This window comes from Myxine glutinosa, chromosome 10 (assembly GCF_964187855.1).
Source record: "Myxine glutinosa chromosome 10, kmMyxGlut1.1, whole genome shotgun sequence".
Taxonomy (NCBI): Eukaryota; Metazoa; Chordata; class Myxini; order Myxiniformes; family Myxinidae; genus Myxine; species Myxine glutinosa.
The window spans coordinates 118,991,808-119,013,352 of record NC_136270.1 but is presented as its reverse complement, the minus strand read 5'-3'; the positions used below and the strand labels follow the sequence as shown (position 1 = coordinate 119,013,352).

The 21,545-nt window shown below is 42.9% G+C and overlaps 1 protein-coding gene across 1 annotated transcript in view; it reads right to left on the bottom strand.

The window, feature by feature from the left end:
- Positions 1-569: 569 nt before the first annotated feature.
- Positions 570-21,545, bottom strand: part of LOC137433826 (cyclic AMP-responsive element-binding protein 3-like protein 4) — a 34,427-nt gene continuing 13,451 nt past the window's right edge. Inside the window, exons 4-11 of the mRNA XM_068126208.2 lie at positions 19,419-19,555; positions 13,793-13,929; positions 10,779-10,865; positions 10,426-10,532; positions 9,829-9,897; positions 3,201-3,285; positions 2,208-2,298; positions 570-1,241 (exon numbers count right to left, since the gene is read on the bottom strand). Of these exons, the coding sequence (XP_067982309.2) occupies positions 925-1,241; positions 2,208-2,298; positions 3,201-3,285; positions 9,829-9,897; positions 10,426-10,532; positions 10,779-10,865; positions 13,793-13,929; positions 19,419-19,555 (1,030 nt within the window). The 3' untranslated portion in view covers positions 570-924. The remainder of the gene's footprint in view (positions 1,242-2,207; positions 2,299-3,200; positions 3,286-9,828; positions 9,898-10,425; positions 10,533-10,778; positions 10,866-13,792; positions 13,930-19,418; positions 19,556-21,545) is intronic.

Sequence of the window (21,545 nt, the reverse complement as noted above, 5' to 3'; positions counted from 1 at the left end):
GCAAACACATATGGGTTCAGCGCAGAGCGACTAGATTGATTCCGGGCCTAGCTAGACTAAACTACAAGGAGCAGCGGAAGGAGACAGGACACATTAGAAAGGAGGTGATTACGACGGGATAAGATGGAGATGTTTAAGATGATGAAGGGTACAGACAAAATAAATGCACAAGTTTTTTCTTTTGTCCTTGAATGGACAGTGACAGAACCTAGGGCCACAATGTTAGAGTAAAGAAGAGGAGCTTTAGGACGTTAGTAAGGCAAGGGTCTTCCACTGAGACAGGAGTTAATGTACTGAGCGGTATCCCTGGAAAGGTAGCAGCAGTTGTAACTAGATGGGTTTCAACTGGAATTGGACTGTTACCTGGAAGCACTGGGAGGGGTACACGTACATTGGCGGAACTGTTAGGTACGTATAGGTTATGGATGGTCATTGTATATATTTGTCATGATTGTGATGTCCGTGCGAAGGTCTCGTAAGATATTGAATAAGCTGTTGGTGTTAGCTCTCATTGCTCACCATACAACTCCCAATCCCCCGACCCCCCCCCCCCCAAATACTGCATGGAAAATAAAAAATAAAACACCTTGGTGATGTCACTGCTCCTCACCACACCTCCAGCTTCCTCTCCTGCCCCCCTCCACACCCCCAGTGAAATTAAGTCGATAAACTGATGGAATCAATAAATCTACTGTTGATGTAGCACAGACATGATGGTCCAAATGGCCTCTTGCCGTGCCAAAGTTACCCTGTATATCCTCGCTAAGTTAGGTCTACCTTTAAAAGACAGGTTGTACAATTGGATAGAACAGGTTTGTGGAGGTTTGTGTCCCATGTTCGGTTGTCGTGTTGGTAAGCTGGTATTAATGACATGTTGAAAGCTCTAAAGAAATCAAAATGGCTGACATCTTTCTCTGACCAAGTTTATCTATTAGATTTCCCACGTGACTTTTGTGCTCTGATGTCAGGAGTCTTGTCAGGAGTCTCCCCTCCCTGTAAAGACACAAGTACCGCATCTTCTTCTTCGAGTGTGGCATTCGAGGGTTGAGATAAAGTTCCTTTTTGGACATTGCCGTCTTCTTCTGCAGTGATTGTTTGGGGCAGCACCCCAATACCGGCGAAGAGCTTGCCTCCCCTGGACACCGTGGTAGGCTCCGGCTCTGGCCGGTGTGTCCCGTCCGGCCCGGCCGCGGTTGGTATAACCCTCGACGACTGCGCATCGGCGAGTGAGCGGGAGAGCACTGCGTGCAGGTAAGGTATTGTCAGTGCATTGGAGCTACCTGTTTCAGTTCAAACACCACTTTCAAATGATGACGTCATTTCCTCTTATATTCAATGTGCTTTGTTACAGTGATTGTATTGCATTATTGAGGGATTGTAAAAATTGTACAGCATAAAATCATGTTCATGTGCTTATGTGCTCATACACATGCACACAGAAAAATACACACACACACACACACACACACACACACACACACACACACACACACACACACACACACACACACACACACACACACTACCATTACAACACACACACACACACACACACACACACACACACACACACACACAACCATTACAACACACACACACACACACATTTACACGCTACCATTACAACACACACACACACACACACACACGCTACCATTACAACACACACACACGCTTACATGTGCTACCATTAGGCCTACAACACACACACTACCATTACAACACACACACACACACACACACACACACACACACACACACACATCTCGTTTTTTCATTTCTGTTCCTCACAATTCTATCTCTCTTATTCACAGACATACATACATATACATACACACACACACACACACACACACACACACACACACACACACACACACACACACACACACACACACACACACACACACACACACACACACCTCGTTTTTTCATTTCTGTTCCTCACAATTCTATCTCTCTCTTATTCACAGACATACATACACATACATACATACATACACACACACACACACACACACACACACACACACACACACACACACACACACACACACACACACACACACACGGCTACTTTGAGATGGGAGGGCCCCTGATCTGGGAGGGCTCCATTGCACCTTCTGAAACCCGCATTTGGGGATAACAGCCAACGACACCATTAAATCGATGGTATTTTCGAATGTACCAGGATATATTTAACATACCTCGTTGTGGTTGGTAGAGATGAGAAGGAGTTTTTGAAGTGATTGGACTACAGCTTGGGTAGATGATTAGTGCAAAAGACACCAGGAATACCTGAAAAACACGAGGACCATAAAGGTGAAGGCAGAGTTTCTATATAACGTCTTTCTTTTCGCTTCCTTATTGTTTATCTCAAAACAACTTACTACACCTATGAATTGGCATCTTGTTAAAGAAAGTAGATTTTCTCTTTGCGGGCAGTGTGTGGTCCGCCCCGTGGTTGAATGTGCCCATTGACTTTCTTTCAGTAGCATCAATCCTTTACAAGTGCTGAATAGTAATACACGGATAATGACTATATCTCTTGCACTTTGCCCAATAATCTTTTGATATAAAAAGAAGAAGAAGAAGAAATTCCACCTTTGTCTTTTCCTCGTGTCAGAAAGTTTTGGTACTTCTCCATTTTTTTATACTTTGATTTTAACCCTTGGATGCAGTGATTGGGCCTTGGAGGCCCACAAGGTTTTTTTGTTGCAAAAACTATGCTGTACAATTTTTTTTTGGAATGAGCCTCGTTTTCACCGACTTTCATGTTGTTACACAAAATTCAGTGACATAAATAAATAAAAATTCATTCAGGCTCGTGGAAAAATCTTCATTCTTCACTTATAATCCGAAAATCCGACACGAATGCAGGCCTGGGGCCTTCGAGGCCCCGCATAAATGTTGTTTTTCTACTATGTTATATCATTATTTTCTTGATATGAGCCTCATTATATGCTCCTATAACTTTGTTACAAATAATTCAGTGACAAAAATATGAAAATTTAAAAACTTTACACGAATACATTTGTGGGGCCTCCGAGGCCCAATAGCTGCATTTATGTTGGATTTTTGACGCCTGCATCTAAGAGTTAAAGGTAATGTCCTTTTTCCTACTTTCAGGTAATGTATCGATGATCTCTGGCATTGTGCTGGGTATCGTGTGTGTACAAGCGTGAAACTCTCATGCTCACCATCACGCAAGTCCCAGTCTGTGCACCCTTTGTTGAAGTATTTCTCACCATTTCCTGCAGCCGTCTCAGCTGGCTCAATAGAGATCTGCGGAAACAGGAAGTTTGTTCATCACGAGTCTCGAGGGATGGAGGTTAATGGATGGTAGGTGGTGGAGGGAAAATCTTTGGGGTGATAACAAAAAATATAGCACAGGGTTCGTTTTTTTGACAATCGAAGAAATCTCCTTCGGTGAAGTCTTTCAAAATTAAGAAATCTGCACCACATGTCTGTTTTTGTGTCGTCGTTTCATCGTCATGTTGTTGAATGCGTTTTGAATCCGTTCCCGCTTTTTTGGTGTGTATTGTTGAATATCACCGAGTTTCTGGCTTTACGGCCTAGGCCTCAGCTGGAGAGACTGCTTCATTGTCTGGAGAGACTTCCTTCTATCCTTTTACACTTATCGGCTTTCTACTTTACTTTATCCCCCTATTTCAAAAAGAAAAAGAAAAAGACTTTATTACAAATTAATCACTAATTCTGCCTAATATTTCCTTCCTTCACTCAATCTTTATTTATTTCAGTCCTCCTAATGTACAAATTTGCTTTTTACTTTCAAAGCTTTTGAATCGTTCTCAATACCTCCAATTATAACTAATTTTCCTTATTACTTTGAAAGCTTTCATTGACTTTAAAATGTCTCATTTTCCAAACTTGTCTGTCACGAAGTCCTCGCCGTTGCCTGCTTCCTCATCCTCTTCTTCCTCTTCCTCTTCTTCACACAATTTATCTTCCAAGGTTGGCGATCAGGCAAATGCTCGGTCTATCGATTATCCCTCCAAAATTACAGCGCACCTTTCCTCCATGCATTCAATAACCCTTCATTTCATCATTGTCATGATGTTTGTCTTCATTATCAGAATTATGGACTGTGAGAAGTCTAGTCTGTAGATAATGCCATCACACGACCATGAGCGCTTCCCAGTCTGTACCACTCATGCATTCCACACCCCCGTTGCATGTCCCACACCTCTGCTCTAAGTCACACTCCCCCTTCCCCTCCCCTGCCATACGTCCCCCTCCCTCATACATGTGGCTCCATTCTCCCTCCCACAGCCATGGGTCCTGTTCCTTCCCATTCCCCCTGCCACTACCACGCGTTCCACTCCAACTGCCGTACGCCCAATTCCACACTCCCACCCGCTCCTTATCTACTCTTCCTCCCTCCCTTACAATGTGGTCCACAAATATTTTAGGTCTCCATTCTAATATTTCTGATCTCTCCAATCAGGCTGCTGCTGCTGCTTTGGATATTGTATGTTTAACATAAACATTTCCCTCCTAGGATGTTCCCGATTCCTCTGTGTCTCTCTTCCTGGCTATGCTCTATTCCACTTTGACAAGCCCCTATCCCATTCTGGAGGCCTCATCTATAGACCATGCCAGCACATGACCATTAACGCTTCCCAGTCTGTACCACTCATGCATTCCACACCCCAGTTGCATGCCCTAAAACTCTGCCGCAAGTCACACTCCCCCTTCCCCTCCACCCCTATCCTAGCCACCCAATGATGACTCCATACACCTCTATTTACTCAAATGTAATACCCAGGTCAACCTGTAATTATCCATCGCAACTCTCTCTTTCTCATCTGTGGAGATATCAACTGTCACCATGCCAGCTACTTGGTTGTTGGCTCGACAACAATCAGCCATGGCATTTCAGCATAGGCCTTCTGCGACTCCGAGGCTTTGAGCCAATCTGTAAACTTCCCAACCCGGATTTCTCCTATTGGTACGTCTTCTCCCCTGGGCCTAGTAATGACTAACGTTCCTTCAAATCTCTCTTGTTCCATCTCCATCCCCATTGGCTCTTCTGATCACTTTCTTGTCAAAACCCATATTTCTCCAGCCATTAAAAGAGAGCAACCTCAATGACACAACATATGGCTGTTTGCACAGGTCAACTGGTAGAGAGTTCAATCAGTCCTCACAAAAAGATTGGCCCACCATTCCCACACCACTTGATATATATATTCACATTGGAATACTTTTACAAAAGTCTACTTTCTCTTGTGTACTTGTTTATTTCCATCCCGTCTGTGACTTTCCAATCCATCCTCTCGACTCTGGTACTCTGGTACATCCTGTGAAGAGGTGGTTGCAGTTCAGCAGCTTACTTTCTCAGCTTGGAAAGCTAACCAAACGAGGGTTAACTTTCTTTCATTCAGGAAGGCTCGCAACATGTGTGTTTCTATCCTGAGACAGGCCAGGAAACATGATGTTGCAAATCTCAAGGCTGAACTCTTCAACCATTCTCCTTCCTCCAAGTCATGGAGGTGCCTTTTCAATTCCGTCTCTGGTGTATGCTCCCCCTCCATCCCATTCATCACCTCCAACAGCTGTAATGCAGACTCTGTCCGAGATAAGGCAGAATGTTGAAATTCTGTCTTTGTCGACAAATCCTGTGTACCCAGCCCATCTTGCTCTGTGTCCATGCCCCATTCAGTCCATCATTCTCTTTTGGCCACGTCCCCTCTGTATGGAAGTCAGCAAACATCACTCCTATCCACACAAAGAGTGTAAAAACAGACCCTACTAACTACAGGCCAGTGAATTTGCTTCCAATTACAAACAAAGTCGTGAAATCCACCATGGCTTCCGATGTCATCTTTCCTATTTTCAAACAACCAGATCTCTGACCATCGATTGCATTCTGCTCTGGTCACTCAACTCTAGACATGTTTCTTCTGCTCCTCTCTTTGCAATGGATGGAGGCCCTCAATCTCAAACATGAGGTGAGGACTGTCTGTGGAGATGTCTCAAGCATTCAATACAGTCTGGAATTCTGTTTTGCTTTCCAAGCCTGGTTTTGGCTTAGCGGTTAGGGTGCAGGCTTGGGATCCTAGGATCCTGGGTTCGAATCCCGGTCGATCGCTGAATTAACGCCAGGGGGGTTGACTCGGCCTGTCATCCTTCCGAGGTCGGCAAATTGAGTACCAGTACTCTGGTAATTCCCTGTGTGTCGCAAAAGGCGACTAACAGGGTTGGCGGGAGGAAGGGCATCCGGCCATAAAACATTGCTTCAAAAAGGGGACCACGGTGCCCAAAAAAGGCCAACCCCTGCTCTGTGGGGGAAAATGGCCTCTAAAGGTGGTTTTTCCAAGCTTTCTGCCTGTGGCATGGAAGACCGCCTTCATTCCTGGATTTCTGACTTCCTCCACTCATGCAGTTAATATGTTGCCATCAATGAAACTCTCTCCTCCCCTCTCCCAATGGAAGCCGGAGTTCCCCAAGGCAGTGATTTTATCCCAGTCTTGATCCTCTTTCATAGTAATGACCTCTCTGACGCTCTGGAAAATCCTCTTCATTTTTGCAGATGAGTTCACATTGTGTCATGCAGTACCCACATTCTTCTGATAGGCAGACAGCAGCTGTGTCTCTCTGCTAATATGGAAATTATAAGACTCTGGTTTGATAAATGGAACATGTTCTTCAATCCTGGAAAATCCCACAATCTCACCCTATTGCTTTGAAATGATAGAAGTGATATTTTCCTTGCTCATCCACTTGGTTCAGTCGCTTGAAACTCTAGGCCTCAACATCAGCTATGATATTTCCTGGGATGACCACATTGCAGAGCTGTCCTCCAAAGCTTTACCGACAGGGGAATTTGTTCTCTTCTGTCTGCGAGTTAATTACACCCAGTACTAAAACGTATCCAGGTAAGATTCCAGGTTGCGATTCATGACCTTTTGGAATTTTCTCTTAAATAGATTTTATTGATGACGATGAACCAATCGGCTTGCTTGGCGGTTCAATATAAACTAACCAGCTGGGCATTTTGAGTGATGCTGCTTTTTTATTGGGGGGTTAGAATGGTTAATATTCACTCAAGTATGGTGGGCACTCCTGAACTGCTGAAGAGAGGCTACAACTCTGCTAGAAATACTGGGAGAAGTTGGATAATGCTGGCTGGGTGTGGGTACCTCTCACACCAGCCATGGCACCTCAGCAAAGGACTTCTGTGACTCACTGGGACTGACACAATCTGTCAATTACCCAACCCGGATCTCAGTCAATGGAGTATCTTCTCTTCTAGACTTGTTTATGACAAACTTCCCAGCAAATGTCTGCTGCTCTTCTTCTGCTCCAATCGGTTCTTCTGATCATGTGCTTGTTAAAGTGGATATCTCTTTGGCCATTCTCAGAGAGCCTCCTCAGCGTCAACGAGTCTGGCATTTCACTCAGGCCGACTGGCACGGTCTTCAAGCAGCCATACATCTTCTGGACTGGTCTCCCATCTCTACTGCCTCTGACATCAATTCTTCCTGGGAATTCTTCCAAAGTAAACTGCTCTCTCTCATGCACAGATTTATCCCATCTCGTCTTCAGTTGTCTTACCCTTCCTCCCATCCATGGTACACTGAATCTTGTGGTGAGGCAGTTGCCATGAAACAACTTGCCTTCACCTCATGGAAAGCTAATCCAACTGAAGGCAATCTCAGTTCCTTTCACAAAGCCCGGAACAAGTGTGTGTCTACCCTCAGGAGAGCAACAACAACAACAGGCATTTTAAGGCCATTTTCCCTGCCAGAGTGGAGGTTAGCCTTGCAGGCCCCATGACAATCTTTTCCATTTTGCCCTATTTTCTGCATCGCTCCTTGTTAACCCCTTTGCCCGCATTTCTTCTTCCACCACCTTCAGCCAAGTCCTTCTCGGTCTTCCCCGTCCTCTACTTCCTTCTACATTCATTTCCATCACTCTTCTCTACCAGTCACTTTCAATCCTTCCTCAACACATGACCAAACCATCTCAACCTGTTTCTCTTCACAGCATCCATCACAGGCTCTATTCCCATCATCTTTCGCAATTCATCATTTGTTTTCCACTCTCTCAACGATACTCCGCACATCCACCGAACCATTCGCACATCTCACCCTCAGGAGAGCCAGGAAACATTATCTCTCTACTCTCATGACTGAACTCTCAAACCTGTCCCGCCCCCCCCCCCCCCCCCCTCCAAATCCCTGTGGTGTCTTGTCAAATCTGTTTCTGGTGTTTGTTCCCCTTCCATCCCCTCCCTTACCTCAAATGGCTACACAGCTGGCACTGCACGTGAAAATGCTGAATGCCTCAACGCTGTATTTGCCTCAAAATCTTGTGTCCCGAACCCATCTCTCTCTGTATCCACCGTACCCAGTCGAACCCAGTTGCTCCTGGACTCTATGTCCTTCTCTCTTGACAAGGTGGAGAAGTTTTTGTCAAACCTCGACTCTGATTCTGCAACTGGACCAGACGGCATCAGCCCACGGGTCCTAAAATCCTGCTCTGCTGCTCTATCACACCCTCGATCTGTTCTCTTCACCTGCTCTTTTGCTCAAAGTCATCTAACATCTCCTTGGAAATCAGCCAACATCACTGCTTTACACAAAAAGGTGCAAAATCAGATCCTTGCAACTACAGACCAATCAGCCTGCTCCCAATCATCAGCAAGGTCATGGAATAAATCATCGCTTCTGACATCAAATCCTTCCTCTTCTCCAATAGCTCGATCTCTGATCATCAATTTGGATTCAGACCAGGTCACTCTACTCTGTACTTCTGCTGTCTCAACAATGGATGGAGGTCCTCAATGCCAAACAGGAAATCAGAGCTGTCTCACTTGACATATGTGCCTTCGATATGGTCTGGCACCCCGCTCTGCTCACCAAACTCTCCTCCTATGGTATCCATGGAAATCTCCATGCATGGCTTGCGGACTTCCTCTCTGGTCGTAGTCAACGTGTGGCCCTGAATGGATTTCTCTCATCTGCCCTTCCTGTTCAGGCTGGAGTTCCCCAAGGCAGTGTTCTGGTCCCTGTGCGTTTTCTGGTCTTTATCAATGATCTCTCAGACTCTCTGGAAAATCCTCTCTATCTCTTTGCTGATGACTCCACTCTCTGCCGCTCCATACCTCATCCCTCAGATCGGTAGTCTGCAGCCTCCTCACTCTCTGCAGACCTGGGAAAAAAAATCACAGACTGGTCATACAAGTGGAACATGTCTTTCATTCCTGACAAATCTCACACTCTCACTATTTCTCTCCGAAAAAGACTGATGAGACAACTCTCCCATCTACTTTCTCAACAATCCTCTCCAAGAAGTTCTGTCACTCAAGCTTTTGGGTCTCACTATCTGCCATGATCTTTCCTGGGAAAACGACATTTCCAAGCTGGCCTCCAAAGCCAGTCGCCGACTGGGCATCCTCCGCCGTGTGAAGTCCTTCGTTGGTACACCTGAGCTCCTCACCACATACAAGGCTTTCATCTGCAGCTCAATGGAGTACTGCTCTCCCCTCTGGGCTGGTGCTCCTGCCTCACACCTCGCTCGGCTTCACGCTGTATGGAAACAGTGTGAAGCTGCTGCACGATGGAAACACTCAGAAGGTGCAGTGAGGATCATGAGCTGGAATTGCTTGCCAATTCTAACATGTATCAAACGTTTTCAAATGACATTTCTCTGTGGTTAATAATATACTGCATGTTGTTGAGTTTCAATAAATTTCATTTTTTTGTCAAACCCTGAGGGGTTTCAAAGAATTCTAATGATTACACATCAAGTGATATCTAGTACAGTACTGCACTTTTCTAAACATAATGAAAAGCTCACGTGTTCTGCTGTTCCAGGTGATGCACCTTCCTCTGCAGCTCGTAGTTATGGGTGGTACAAGTGGCAACTCTGACATGGGTGGGGGCAAACATTTTGAAACAATCTCGTAAACAGTACGTATATATATATATACAGTATATAAACTACGTAAACATATCTCGTAAATTTATAAATATATTTATATTTATATAAATATATTTATATTTTATTATATAAAATTAATTTTTTTATTTTAAAAAAATATATAATATAATAAATTATAATAAATATAATAAATTATATATTTATATATAATAAATATATAATAAATATAATAAATATAATAAAATATATATATATAAATATATTTTATTTATATAATATATTTATATTATAGAAATATATTTATATTTATATAAATATATAAATATATAAATATATAAATATATTTATATATAAATATATTTATATCGTAAATATATACATATCTCGTAAACAGTACGTATGTATATATATACTTCATTGTAGCTGAAGTGATGCAAGAAACGAATATATAAATATATAAAATTATATTACTGATGTAGTGATGTAGATTATTGAACAATGTTGTGGTTGTACCGGCTCTCCAGTCCATCCACGTACTCCTTCTTGCGCCGACGACTCTCCTGTGCTGACTGCTTGTTACGGATCTTCCGACGAACCTTCTTCAGGAGTCGTTCCTCTGTCTCCTCGTGCAAACCGAGAGGAATAGCAGACACAAACACAAAGGAATGATCAGAATGAGAAATTGCTCACACGAACATACAGCAACGATAGGCTTGAGGAACTGCCATTTTCATTGGGTGTGTTGTGGGTACAATCGATCATTGTATTGGAGTGTAGCGAAAACTGGCTTCAGCAACAACCAATTCTTATTTGTGGCACTTTATTGCTGATGGTGTGCAATTGTTTATGGTGTTGGTAAAATTCACCTTGGTGAGGGGTACATGTGCTGGTAAAACGACACCCTCTTGGACCAGCAACTTCTTCTCTTCATCAGTCAGAGTCATATCATGTAGCTGCACTCACAAACAGGTTATAAATTACAGTCGTGTTGTAGGCAAGTGTGGATGCATTGGTACAAAAATTGCAATTTCTACATTATTATATGATCAGTTTCTAAATATGAATGGTGCATTCATGTACGTACATGTACAATCCATTTGCACGTGCACATTTGATCAGCTAAATTATTTGATGTGAGTGCTCCGTTTCTTTATCTCCATATTTAGTGCTCATCATTTTGGAGTTGTCTTGTGTTTGCTGTGATACGGTGATGGTTGTTTAAGAGAGTTACCTAACTTGTACCCATCAACTAGTAATGATCATGTGACCAATTTTGGATATCGTTTTAAAAGTGAGATTCCAAACATAAATACATCGTGAGGTTTAAAGGTCACAATTGTAATTGAATTTCGATCTAGTTTGGCCGCCATTTTATACGACAGGAAAACCTTTAACAATCTTCTTCTCTCAAACCGCTTAACTGATCGATACGAAACCTTAAATTTGTGATAAACTACCCAAGGGAAATTAAGTTAGTTAACATTGATGTCATCAGTCATGTGGTATGTCAGCCATATTGGATTATAGGAAAACATTTAGAAACCTTCGTCTTTGAAACTGGTTAACTGATCAATGCGAAACTTTAAATTTGTGATCGACGACATGTAGGAAATATAATTTTATAACAATATTGTCATTGGTCAAAGGTCTGGCAGCCATATTAAATCAAAGGAAAACCTTTAAAATTCACCTTCTCTGAAACCGCTTAACCGATCATTGGGAAACTTTAAAATACATTATTGACTACTTATGGTTTGATAAAAATAAGCTGATCCAAAAACCACGAGTAATGTCATAATACAGAATGTAGACAATATCTCAAAAATATTAATTATAGACACCTTAGAGTTGAACCTTATCAAATAGGGCTAATTTAAACACCAGGAAGTGACTATCATACTGGAAGTTGGTAATATCTCAAACTAAGACTTATATACAGCAGCGAGTTACATTACTGTGAACATCATGTCAATACTACCTGACCTAAAATGTATATTCTAAATCCAGCTCTTATTTTCACCCTGATCCATCCCTCCACTTTGGCAACGAGCCAGGTGAGCTCCACGATTATTGGTCCTACATTTTTCTGGGAAATTGAGGCTTATGGAAGAGTAGGGTGATGGAGGTTATGAATTGTCAGTGAAGTAGCGGGGAAACCCCTGGACTCAATAAATGATGGAATGAAGAGACAGGCATGCGCACACATACACATACACGACACGACACGACACGACACACACAAAGTAAAATGGTTGGGTTAGCAAGGGTTAATGGTCCTAATAAAGATTGTGGGTAAGGATGGGAGATGGCGTGAATGGCTGGTCACTCCCTTCATGAATCTCAAGGGGAGAATGGGATAGCAGAGCCTCTGGAAGACAGTTCCACATATGGGAGAAGCGAAGAACAGAGTTTAGGCCTTGAATCTCAGTCCCAGCACCATGAGCTAAGTGTTCAGATGGGAATGCTAAACAGGCCAATTGGCAGATTTTGCATGACGCCATAATCCTGGACGTTTAAGTAACCCTTGTTTAAAATGACTATAAATAAATAAACTATAACCGAATCTAAGTTTCTGCTTGGGTAGGCTATGAGCACATGAGCATTCTTCCAATTTAATCACCACTTACAGGTGGAGTGTCTGCAGTGTCGATCAGCTTTTGTTCGCCATAACCCATGCTCAGTTTGCTGTGAAGTATTATTCCGTTTTTCCCTGCTTTGTAGTTGCTACAGTAAGTTGTATGCAAGTCCAACAAACTAGACAAACATGCAATCTTTGCTGGTGCCATTCAGGTTGGACGCTCGTCATTGGTGAGAGAGATCGGCCCCATGAATCCCTCATGTGGGTGAATCCCTCACTAATAAGTAGCACATGACAAGACAAAACTCGGTGCCATCTGATTTAAAGTCATCATCAAGTAAATTACCACTGGAAACACTTTAAAAAAACTCATTTTCTTCTTTATATTTACACAACAGCCAATAATTGGGCATCCCACCTTCCTTGGCACACCTGAACGTTTATCCATCAACAAGGCCTTCATCCGCAGCTTGATGGAGTACTGCTCTCCCCTCTGGGCTGGCGCCCCTGCCTCACACCTTGCTCAGCTTGATGCCGTGGAAACCAAGGGCTTCAATATCAATGGAATCTGACATGCTGATGCTGAGTCTATACGCCTATAACTTTGCCATAGCAGACAGACAGGTCAGCTGTCTCTGTCTTCTACCACCTCCTTTCTGTTCTTGCACCCTCCTCCGTCTCCTTGCTTTGTCCCCCCCAGGTTTCTGCATGGCATATGCGGTCCATCTGCAACTCACGTCTGGTGAATCTCCCAAAATCCAGAATTACTGCTCACCCACACTCATTCATTCTTCTTTCCCCCCACCTGTGGAATTAACCTCCACATCCATATCAATCTCATTCTTCCCTCCAATTCTTCAAGACAGCTGCCCAACACCATCTCAGATTCCCCCACCCAAAACCATGATCTTTTCTACTCCCGTTAAACCACTCCCCACCCACCTCCCACTCAAATTTCCAATTTTTCCTTCTTGAGAGTTTGCTTCTGTATGCATCTTATATCCACTCACTGCCATCCTCCTCTACTCCTCATTCTTACCCACATCCGTTGTTTGTTTGTCTCCGTATATTTTGTCCCTCGGCCCTATTGTTTTGGCATGTCCCCCCTTTTTCTGCTGTTCCTTTTGTTCTGTTGCGTCCTGATCCGTTCTGTGTTCTAGCTTTTCCTTGAGCCTTGACTTTGTATACAAAAAAACAAAAATTAAATAAAAAACAGCCAAAAAGGTCAGAACAGTGTCAACAATCATCAATGTCCAGTCTTTCATGAGCCTTGACCTCTGCAGGTAAAAAAAAGATTCTCACCATATTAGGCTCTGGAAACGTGTCAGAGCTGGACAAGCAGAAGAGCTGCCGACTGGACCGCAGAGCAGCCGTGAGAGTTGGAAGTGATTTCATAATGAGGGAAGCATCTGAGAGTAATGGTTCAGCTTCCCAATCGTCTGTGGTACAAAATGACATCGCAGTATAAATTGTGATGAAAGGGAACTGTGCATTTTTAAACATAACATTGCAAAACAAATTACAGTGCCCCCACAGAAGTATTCACACCTTGACTTTTTTCACATATTGGTGTGTTACAACCTGAATTTAAAATGGATTAAATTGAGATTTTTTTGTCGATGATCTACACATAATACCCCATAATCTCAAAGTGGAATTTTTTTTTTAAATCTTTGCAAATAACTAAAAATAAAAAGTTTAAATGTCTTCAGTCAATAAGTATTCAACCTCTTTGCTATGACACTCCAAAGGAAATTGGATGCACATGAGCTCAATTTGATCATCCTTGAGATGTCTCTACACCTTGACTGGAGTCCATCTGTGGCCAATTCAATGGATTGGACATGATTTAGTTTCTACACACCTTTCTTTCACACACCTTTCTAGACAAGGTCCCACAGTTGATGGTGCATGTCAGAGCAGAAACTCTACCATGAAGTTCAAGGAATTGTTAGTAAAACTCGGAGATAGAATTGTGAGGAGACATAGATCTGGGGAAGGGTATAAAACAATTTCTAGAGTGTTGGAGGTTCCCAAAAGCACAATGAGTTCCATCATTAGGAAATGGAAAGAAGATGGAACTACCCAGACTCTTCCGAGCGCTGACCATCCGACCAAAGTGAACAACCGGGCAAAAAGGGCCTTGGTCAGGGAGGTGACCGACAACCCAATGACCACTCTGACAGAACTTCAGAGTTCCTTGGCTGAGATGGGAGAACCTGCCAGAAGGACAACAGTCTCTAGAGTACTTCACAAATCTCGGCTTTATAGGAGAGTGGTCAGACGGAAGCTACTCCTGAAAAAAAGGCACATGACAACATGCTTTGAGTTTGCAAAAAGGCACGTGAAAGACTGAGAGCATGAGGCAAAAATATTCTGTGGTCTGATGAGATGAAAAGTGAACTCTTTGGCCTGAATGCAAAGCGCTAAGTCTGACGGAAACCGAGCACAGCTCATCACCCATCTCACACCATCCCTACCATGAAGCAGGTTGGTGGCAGCATCATGCTCTGGGGATGGTTTTCAGTGGCAGGTATTTGGAGACTTTTAAGGATAGAGGGAACAATAAATGGAGCCAAGTCCTTAAGGAGAACCTGCTTCAGAGTGCAAAAGACCTTAGACTGTGGCAAATATTGAGGTTCCAACAGGACAATGACCCCCCTCATCCAAATTGACAGAGCCAGAGCAAAACTGCATGGAAGAATGGGAGAAATTCCCCAAATCCAGATGTGCAACCTTGATACAGACATATCCCAGAAGACTCGAAGCTGTAATTACATCACTACCAAATGCGCTTCTACGATGTATTGACTCGGGTCAAGGGTCAAAAAGTCAAGGGGTGTGAATACTATCTGAAGGCACTGTATATGCATATCGTATAAATCTATTTCTAATTACAGTGCTTGTACTTCACAATTATGCATATTCACAAGATCTTTATCTCAATGCAAATAAATGCATCATATTTGGTTATTTGCTTACTCTTGTTATTTTGTAGGGGGAAGGAGTAGTCAGGTTCACTATGTTTTTTCGTTCAAAATCATGGTAGATTAGCAAACCTATACATTTTTGGAAACGTTATTACATGGAAAATCTGAAAATCAATGTTTACATTTGCCAATTCCGACCAATTCGATTCGACCAATTCGACCAATCGACCAATTCCATTCGACCATTCGACCAATCGCTTCGATCGATTCGATTCGATTCATCGAATTCGATTCGATCGACCATTCGACCAATTCGATTTGCCAATCAATTTGACCGACCTTTGCTTGTGTGGAACGGACTGTGAAAACGATGCGGACGATATTGTCGGATACGACACACAGGACAGTGATGACGAACTCTAAATGGCATATTCTGTAATCGTGTATGTTTGATGCCATTGACTGCCTGTGTATATTTTGTCATCGACTGCCTGTGTAGATGCGAAGTTATACTGACCGCATGTGTATATATGATTTTGCTGACTGCCTGTGTATGTTTGGTGATATGAATTATTGTGACACATTTTGATGTTATTAACTGCCTGTACAAAATGATAACATGTATTTGATTATGCAACTTATCGCGAATATAAAGACAGTATTTTGCAATTCAAAACCTTTGATTCGTGTCTTACCATTCCCCATAGCACTAATTTGATACTTTCATTGGATTCCTTGTCCCTGAAAATATAGGTTTAGTATATATTTTAAAGTTTTTAGGGTAATTAGAGGCAGAAATAGAACAAAATATGTATTTTACAGTGGCCATTTTGAAAATCCAAAATGGCCGCCATACAGATATCTCTCCAAATGTAAACATTGATTTTTAGTTTCGTTATGCTATAACCTTTCCAAAAATGTATAGGTTTGCTAATCTACCATGATTTTGAACGAAATATAATTTATTGACATCGTGAACCTGCCTAGAGGGAAGTGGGAGGAATGGATCAATGTATCGCTTTTGAATGGGTTGTAACTGAGTAATGTAGTATTATCACAATGATCTTGAAGTATCGTCATGCTATCTCACTCTGGTGGACAAACAAATCGAGGTGGTCTTCATGCAGACAAAATAGAGAAGCTTCTGACAAGTCCAACGCACTAACACTGCAGTCTGGCTAACACTCCATTTTATTTCGGTCATCTACTTCTGATAGAGATGCACGATCCTACGATCAGCCATGACCTTACCTGGGCCAATCACGTCTACAAATTGCTTCCCAGGTCTGGGTAGTGTCTTGGGATACTCCATAGAGCCAAGGCCTTCCGAGGATGTCCTCAGTTGCTACACTACATCATGCAGTACAGTCCTCATCGTCTCCCCATCCCCTTGGCGTCATTTTCCTTGTTTGATCAATCCAATGTGATGACGTCATTGATGATGTGGAAGGATTATACAAATTGTTCTTCTTCACTTTGCTTGCTGGTACTCTTCACAATGTGTGTTTTAGAGGTTCTTTGTGAGATATCCTTTGTCAGCTAACCATTGTAGACTTATTTTGTCTTCATTATATACAGTAGAGCCTGAAGGAATCTATATGACCACACATTTATATGACCATCCTTGAGACCCCTAAAACCCATTAGATCTTTAAGACCCCTTAGAACTCTAAGACCCGACCCTTTATAACCTTAAGACCTTTTAAGACCCCTAAGATCCTTAAAGACCCCCGAAGAAACACCCCAAATCCACCTCTTTCAATCCCCAACTTCTTTCCTGAAATTCCTAGTAATGTTCATTTGCTTTGTACCGTGTACCCCTCCCCCCTCCCCCCAGCCCTCTCCCTTCCACAGATCTACCGACGTCCCTGTTCTCTACTGTTGTTGTGCTTGTGTGCTTCTCGCTCTCCCCCCCCCCCCCCCCCTCTTGTCTCTCGCTCCCTTCATTACCCTCACCTGAGGAGAGGGTATTGCATTTGAGTCCGTTTGTCTGTTTGTTTGTCTGTATATTTTATTGTTTGTCTGCACAGAATATATATGATTTTCTCTGCAACCGTTGGTCCGATTGACAGGAAATTTTCACCATAGGTGCAACTCCACCTGTATAATTTTTTAATGATAATTATGACGTCATAGGTCACGTGGTTCGGCCGCCATCTTAGAAAAAACGAAAAACTTTGCACCTCTATATCTCTGAAAGCGCTGAATAGAAAAAATTGAGACATTGCTCATTGTAAAGAACGCTCCATGGGGAATAAAATATGTTAATGATGATGTCATAGGTGCCTCCATTATGACGTCATAATTCGACAAGTACAAAACTTCATCCGATCAAGATGAAATTTCTTGAGCATAATCTAGGAATAAATTAGTTTATAAAAATATATAATGATGACATCGGTCACGTGATTCGGCCGCCATATTTGTTTTAACACAAAAGCCTTAAAAACCACTGAAATACATCCTGGTGAGGGTTTGCAATCTCTGATTGCTCTTTCTTGTTGCATGTTTTATGTGTTTGTGCATGTTTTCATGTTCAATGTGTTAGCTCTTACACGAGCCTCGATTCTGCATATAAAAAAAGAAAAAAAAGAACATCTTTATCACCTAATGCAGCCCGACTACAACTGCCCTCAATTGGGAGACAGGCGTCTGTCCGACTTGGGACTAATCATTGTAGTTTTTTGTATTCATTGTAGACCATGTATTTTGGTGTTTTTTGACTAAAGTGCATGTGTTTAACTGTGTCATAATGTGTTAATGCCTGAAAAGCATTTCTCAATAGACAAGCACACAGCCCAAGACTAAAGCCTAAAATACTTGCTTGCACAAGATTCCCTAACGCTGAATGTTAATTCATTGGAGAAATCTTCCTGCAGGAGGAAGAAGTGCATAGACTACCCCTTTCCCATTGCAGACGAGTTGGTGACCTGATGGTGAGTCCTCTACCACCCGACATCAGTTTTTACCCAACCTGCCCTGCAAGTCATTTGTCCCTTCCCAACCCTATCAGGTCTTGCACGCGTATCCAGTCACCTTTCCTTTGTTATCACCCTCAAGTCCTACCTTCTGCTCACCTCCTCTCCCTGGTTCCATCTATCTATAATTCCAGTAATCTCTGTCTGTCTGTCTGTACGTCTGTACGTTTGTCTGTGACCGCTGTTTCTCGACAACCACGGGTCCGATATACTTTTAACTTGCCAGGTATATTGCTGGGGACCCGAGGATGTGCCTTTTCAAGGTTTCATATTAATCGGACAATTACTTACCGAGCTATGTCCAAAAAACGATTCAACCAATCAGAGAGCAGCGAACGATCGCGTGTGCCGAACGTGGCGGGCACACTCTGCCTCGGATGGCACATTTGAGAGCGTATTCATTTATTTCACGTTTGCAAACTATGTTGGCGTTAAACTATGTTTTACAACTAATAAAAACGAATTTGCGATTCATTCGCTTTCCTGCGCGTTTGTGTACGCGATGGCGATTTCTTTACCAAACTCCGGAAGCCGTTCGCTTTGGACCGAACCATTGCATGTAAATAGAGGGGGGGGATTGTCACCACTCGCAAGCCGTTCGCTTTGGACCAAACCATTTCATGTAAATAGAGGGGGGGGATATAATTTTAGATATATATATATAGTACGGGCATGCCCTAGTTATTTCCAATGAATGGAATCACCTTCCTGACTCCACCAACATGGTCACCTACCATCATCTTATATTGTCTGTCGTAGCTACCATTACATTTCTCATTCTCACTGATCCCAGCCTTTTTGTACACATGCTGTTCTTCCTTGTTTGTACATCCTTCATCTGTCTGTGTCTCACTCTGTACTGAGTGCATTGATTCTCACCCATTGTCACGCAGCTCCTCCATGAGCTTTCGGCTACAATGAAACCCCGTGATCTGAAAGACTTCCATTCATCGTCACGTAACTTATTATGAAACAAATAAGTTTGACGCTTGTTAAATTTAGATTACACTGATGAACAACCTGGGGTAGTTGTAGGGTTTTGGCAAGTTGTGTGGTCTTCGTCAGCAGAGGTCATAGGTTGGCAGTATGTTCGATCCTCCATGGATACAGGCCATGGACAAGGCCCAGTTCTCCCTTCATCCTCAATGTAAATATTTCTATCAGGGAGAAGGAGAGGAAGAAAAAAAACATCTAAATCTTAAATAACATTCCTTTCCATTAACAGCATAGAAATGATAACCATCATCATAGTAAATTACAACAAAGTTGGTAATTTTGCAATCTTAGATTGGTAATTGTATTGATTATGTGTATTTACAGTACATGCACTTAAACGTATTGAGCTAAACTTCAGTGAACTTGCTATAGGTTTCAACTTACTTTATTTAGTACTAGCAGAAGTACCCGGCGTTGCCGGGTGGGGGAAGGGAGGGAGGGAGGGAGGGGGAGGGGAGGGGGGGAAGGGCAGGGTAGGGGGGGAAGGGGAGGTGAGGGGGGGAGGAGGGGAGATGGGGGAGAGGGGGGGAGGAGGAGGGAGGGGGGAAGGAGGAGAGAGGGGGGAAGGAGGAGAGAGGGGGGGAGGAGGAGAGAGGGGGGAAGGGGAGTGGGGAAGGAGGAGAGAGGGGGGAAGGGGAGTGGAGAAGGGGGGAGGGGGAAGGGGGAGGGAGGGAGTAAGGGGAGTGGGGGGGGGGGGAAGGGAGGTGGGTAGGGGGGGAGGCAGGAGAGGAAGGGGGTTCATATATATGCTGGTGGTTGAATGTGGCGTTCATCACGTTTCTGAGTTAAGTGTGATGCCGATCAGGAAGAAGAAGAAGCCGTACTACCAAATTCGTACACTTCCGGAATTGTTTGATTTATTTGTATTCAAATGTCTGGTGAATATGAATGAATGAATGATCGTTTTAAGGCCATTTTCTGGTGATTGTTTTGTATTTATTTATGCGAATGTGTACTTGTATATAACTGTCATTAATTCAAAAAGGCTTCGGCACGATCGAGCGATTTGTTTGTTTTTTTAACTCCAAAAAAAACGATTTTTTTTTTTCCATAATTTTTTATATTTTTTGCCTAAACCACTCCCAGGCGCTCATTGATGAACCTCTGAAAGTTTGACGATGATCCGTTCATCCATCTCCGAGAAAAATGGCGACACAGACAGACAGACATCTCTCTTACATAGTAGATTTCCGGCGTTTCACAAAGTTTTCACATTCATTTCAGTTTTAGTTCTTCGGGATTGAGAAGGAAGTGAAAGTTGCTTCGACATCGTTTATGATTTGGTAGACTGGGGGCTTGACCAAAAAAACTCCTTTAATCTTATAGAAATCTGCTAAGCCAGATATTGGCATTACGCTTAAGGTGGCGAGCTCAAGATCATAGTGTCTTGAATTATGGCACCTGTCGTGCCGTTAAATAACACCAGGTGGGTCGACTCAGGTGGGCCTGCCATCCTTCCGAGGTCGGTACCAGCTTACTGGAAACAGGGGGGCACTGCATCAGCCACACAGCCGCGCTCCCAGAAATGACGCAACCAGCAGACACAGATTGCATACGAAATAATAATAATAGAAATCTGCGGTGACGCTCATAATAAATTTTTTTCTAAAGGGGAATAAATGTTTTAAATGAATATTTTAACAACTACATGGAGGAGACCCACCTTAATGCACAGCTTAGGGGAAGTTTCGGTGTTGGTGGTGTTACACAACTAACGAGAGTAGGCCTACCTGTGCATATACTTAGGGTCACGACCTAAATACAAATGGGACGTTAAAAATCGAAGGCACCACCAACTTGAGCAAAGCAAGATATTTGGGTATTGTATGCCAGGTGCTAAGCCACTCCAAAGAGAGAGGAGGAGTCATCATGTGATTGTCTTGTGGACATGATGACCCAACGTCGTCGGTTTCATCATTGTCTTGACGAGTTAAAATCTTCATCAGTCGAAGATCAAACCGATGTTAGATCTCACTCACCATTTACATATTACAGTCATGTGAATCCCTTTTACCCTTGGAAGGTACACTTGATGTCCTTTCCCTTGGAAGGTACTTCACACCTGGTGCGTGATGGATGCCTGCACAATCCTGAATCCAGGTGTGACCACCTGGTGGCTATCCTTACTATCCCACTTGGTGGTAGAAGCAG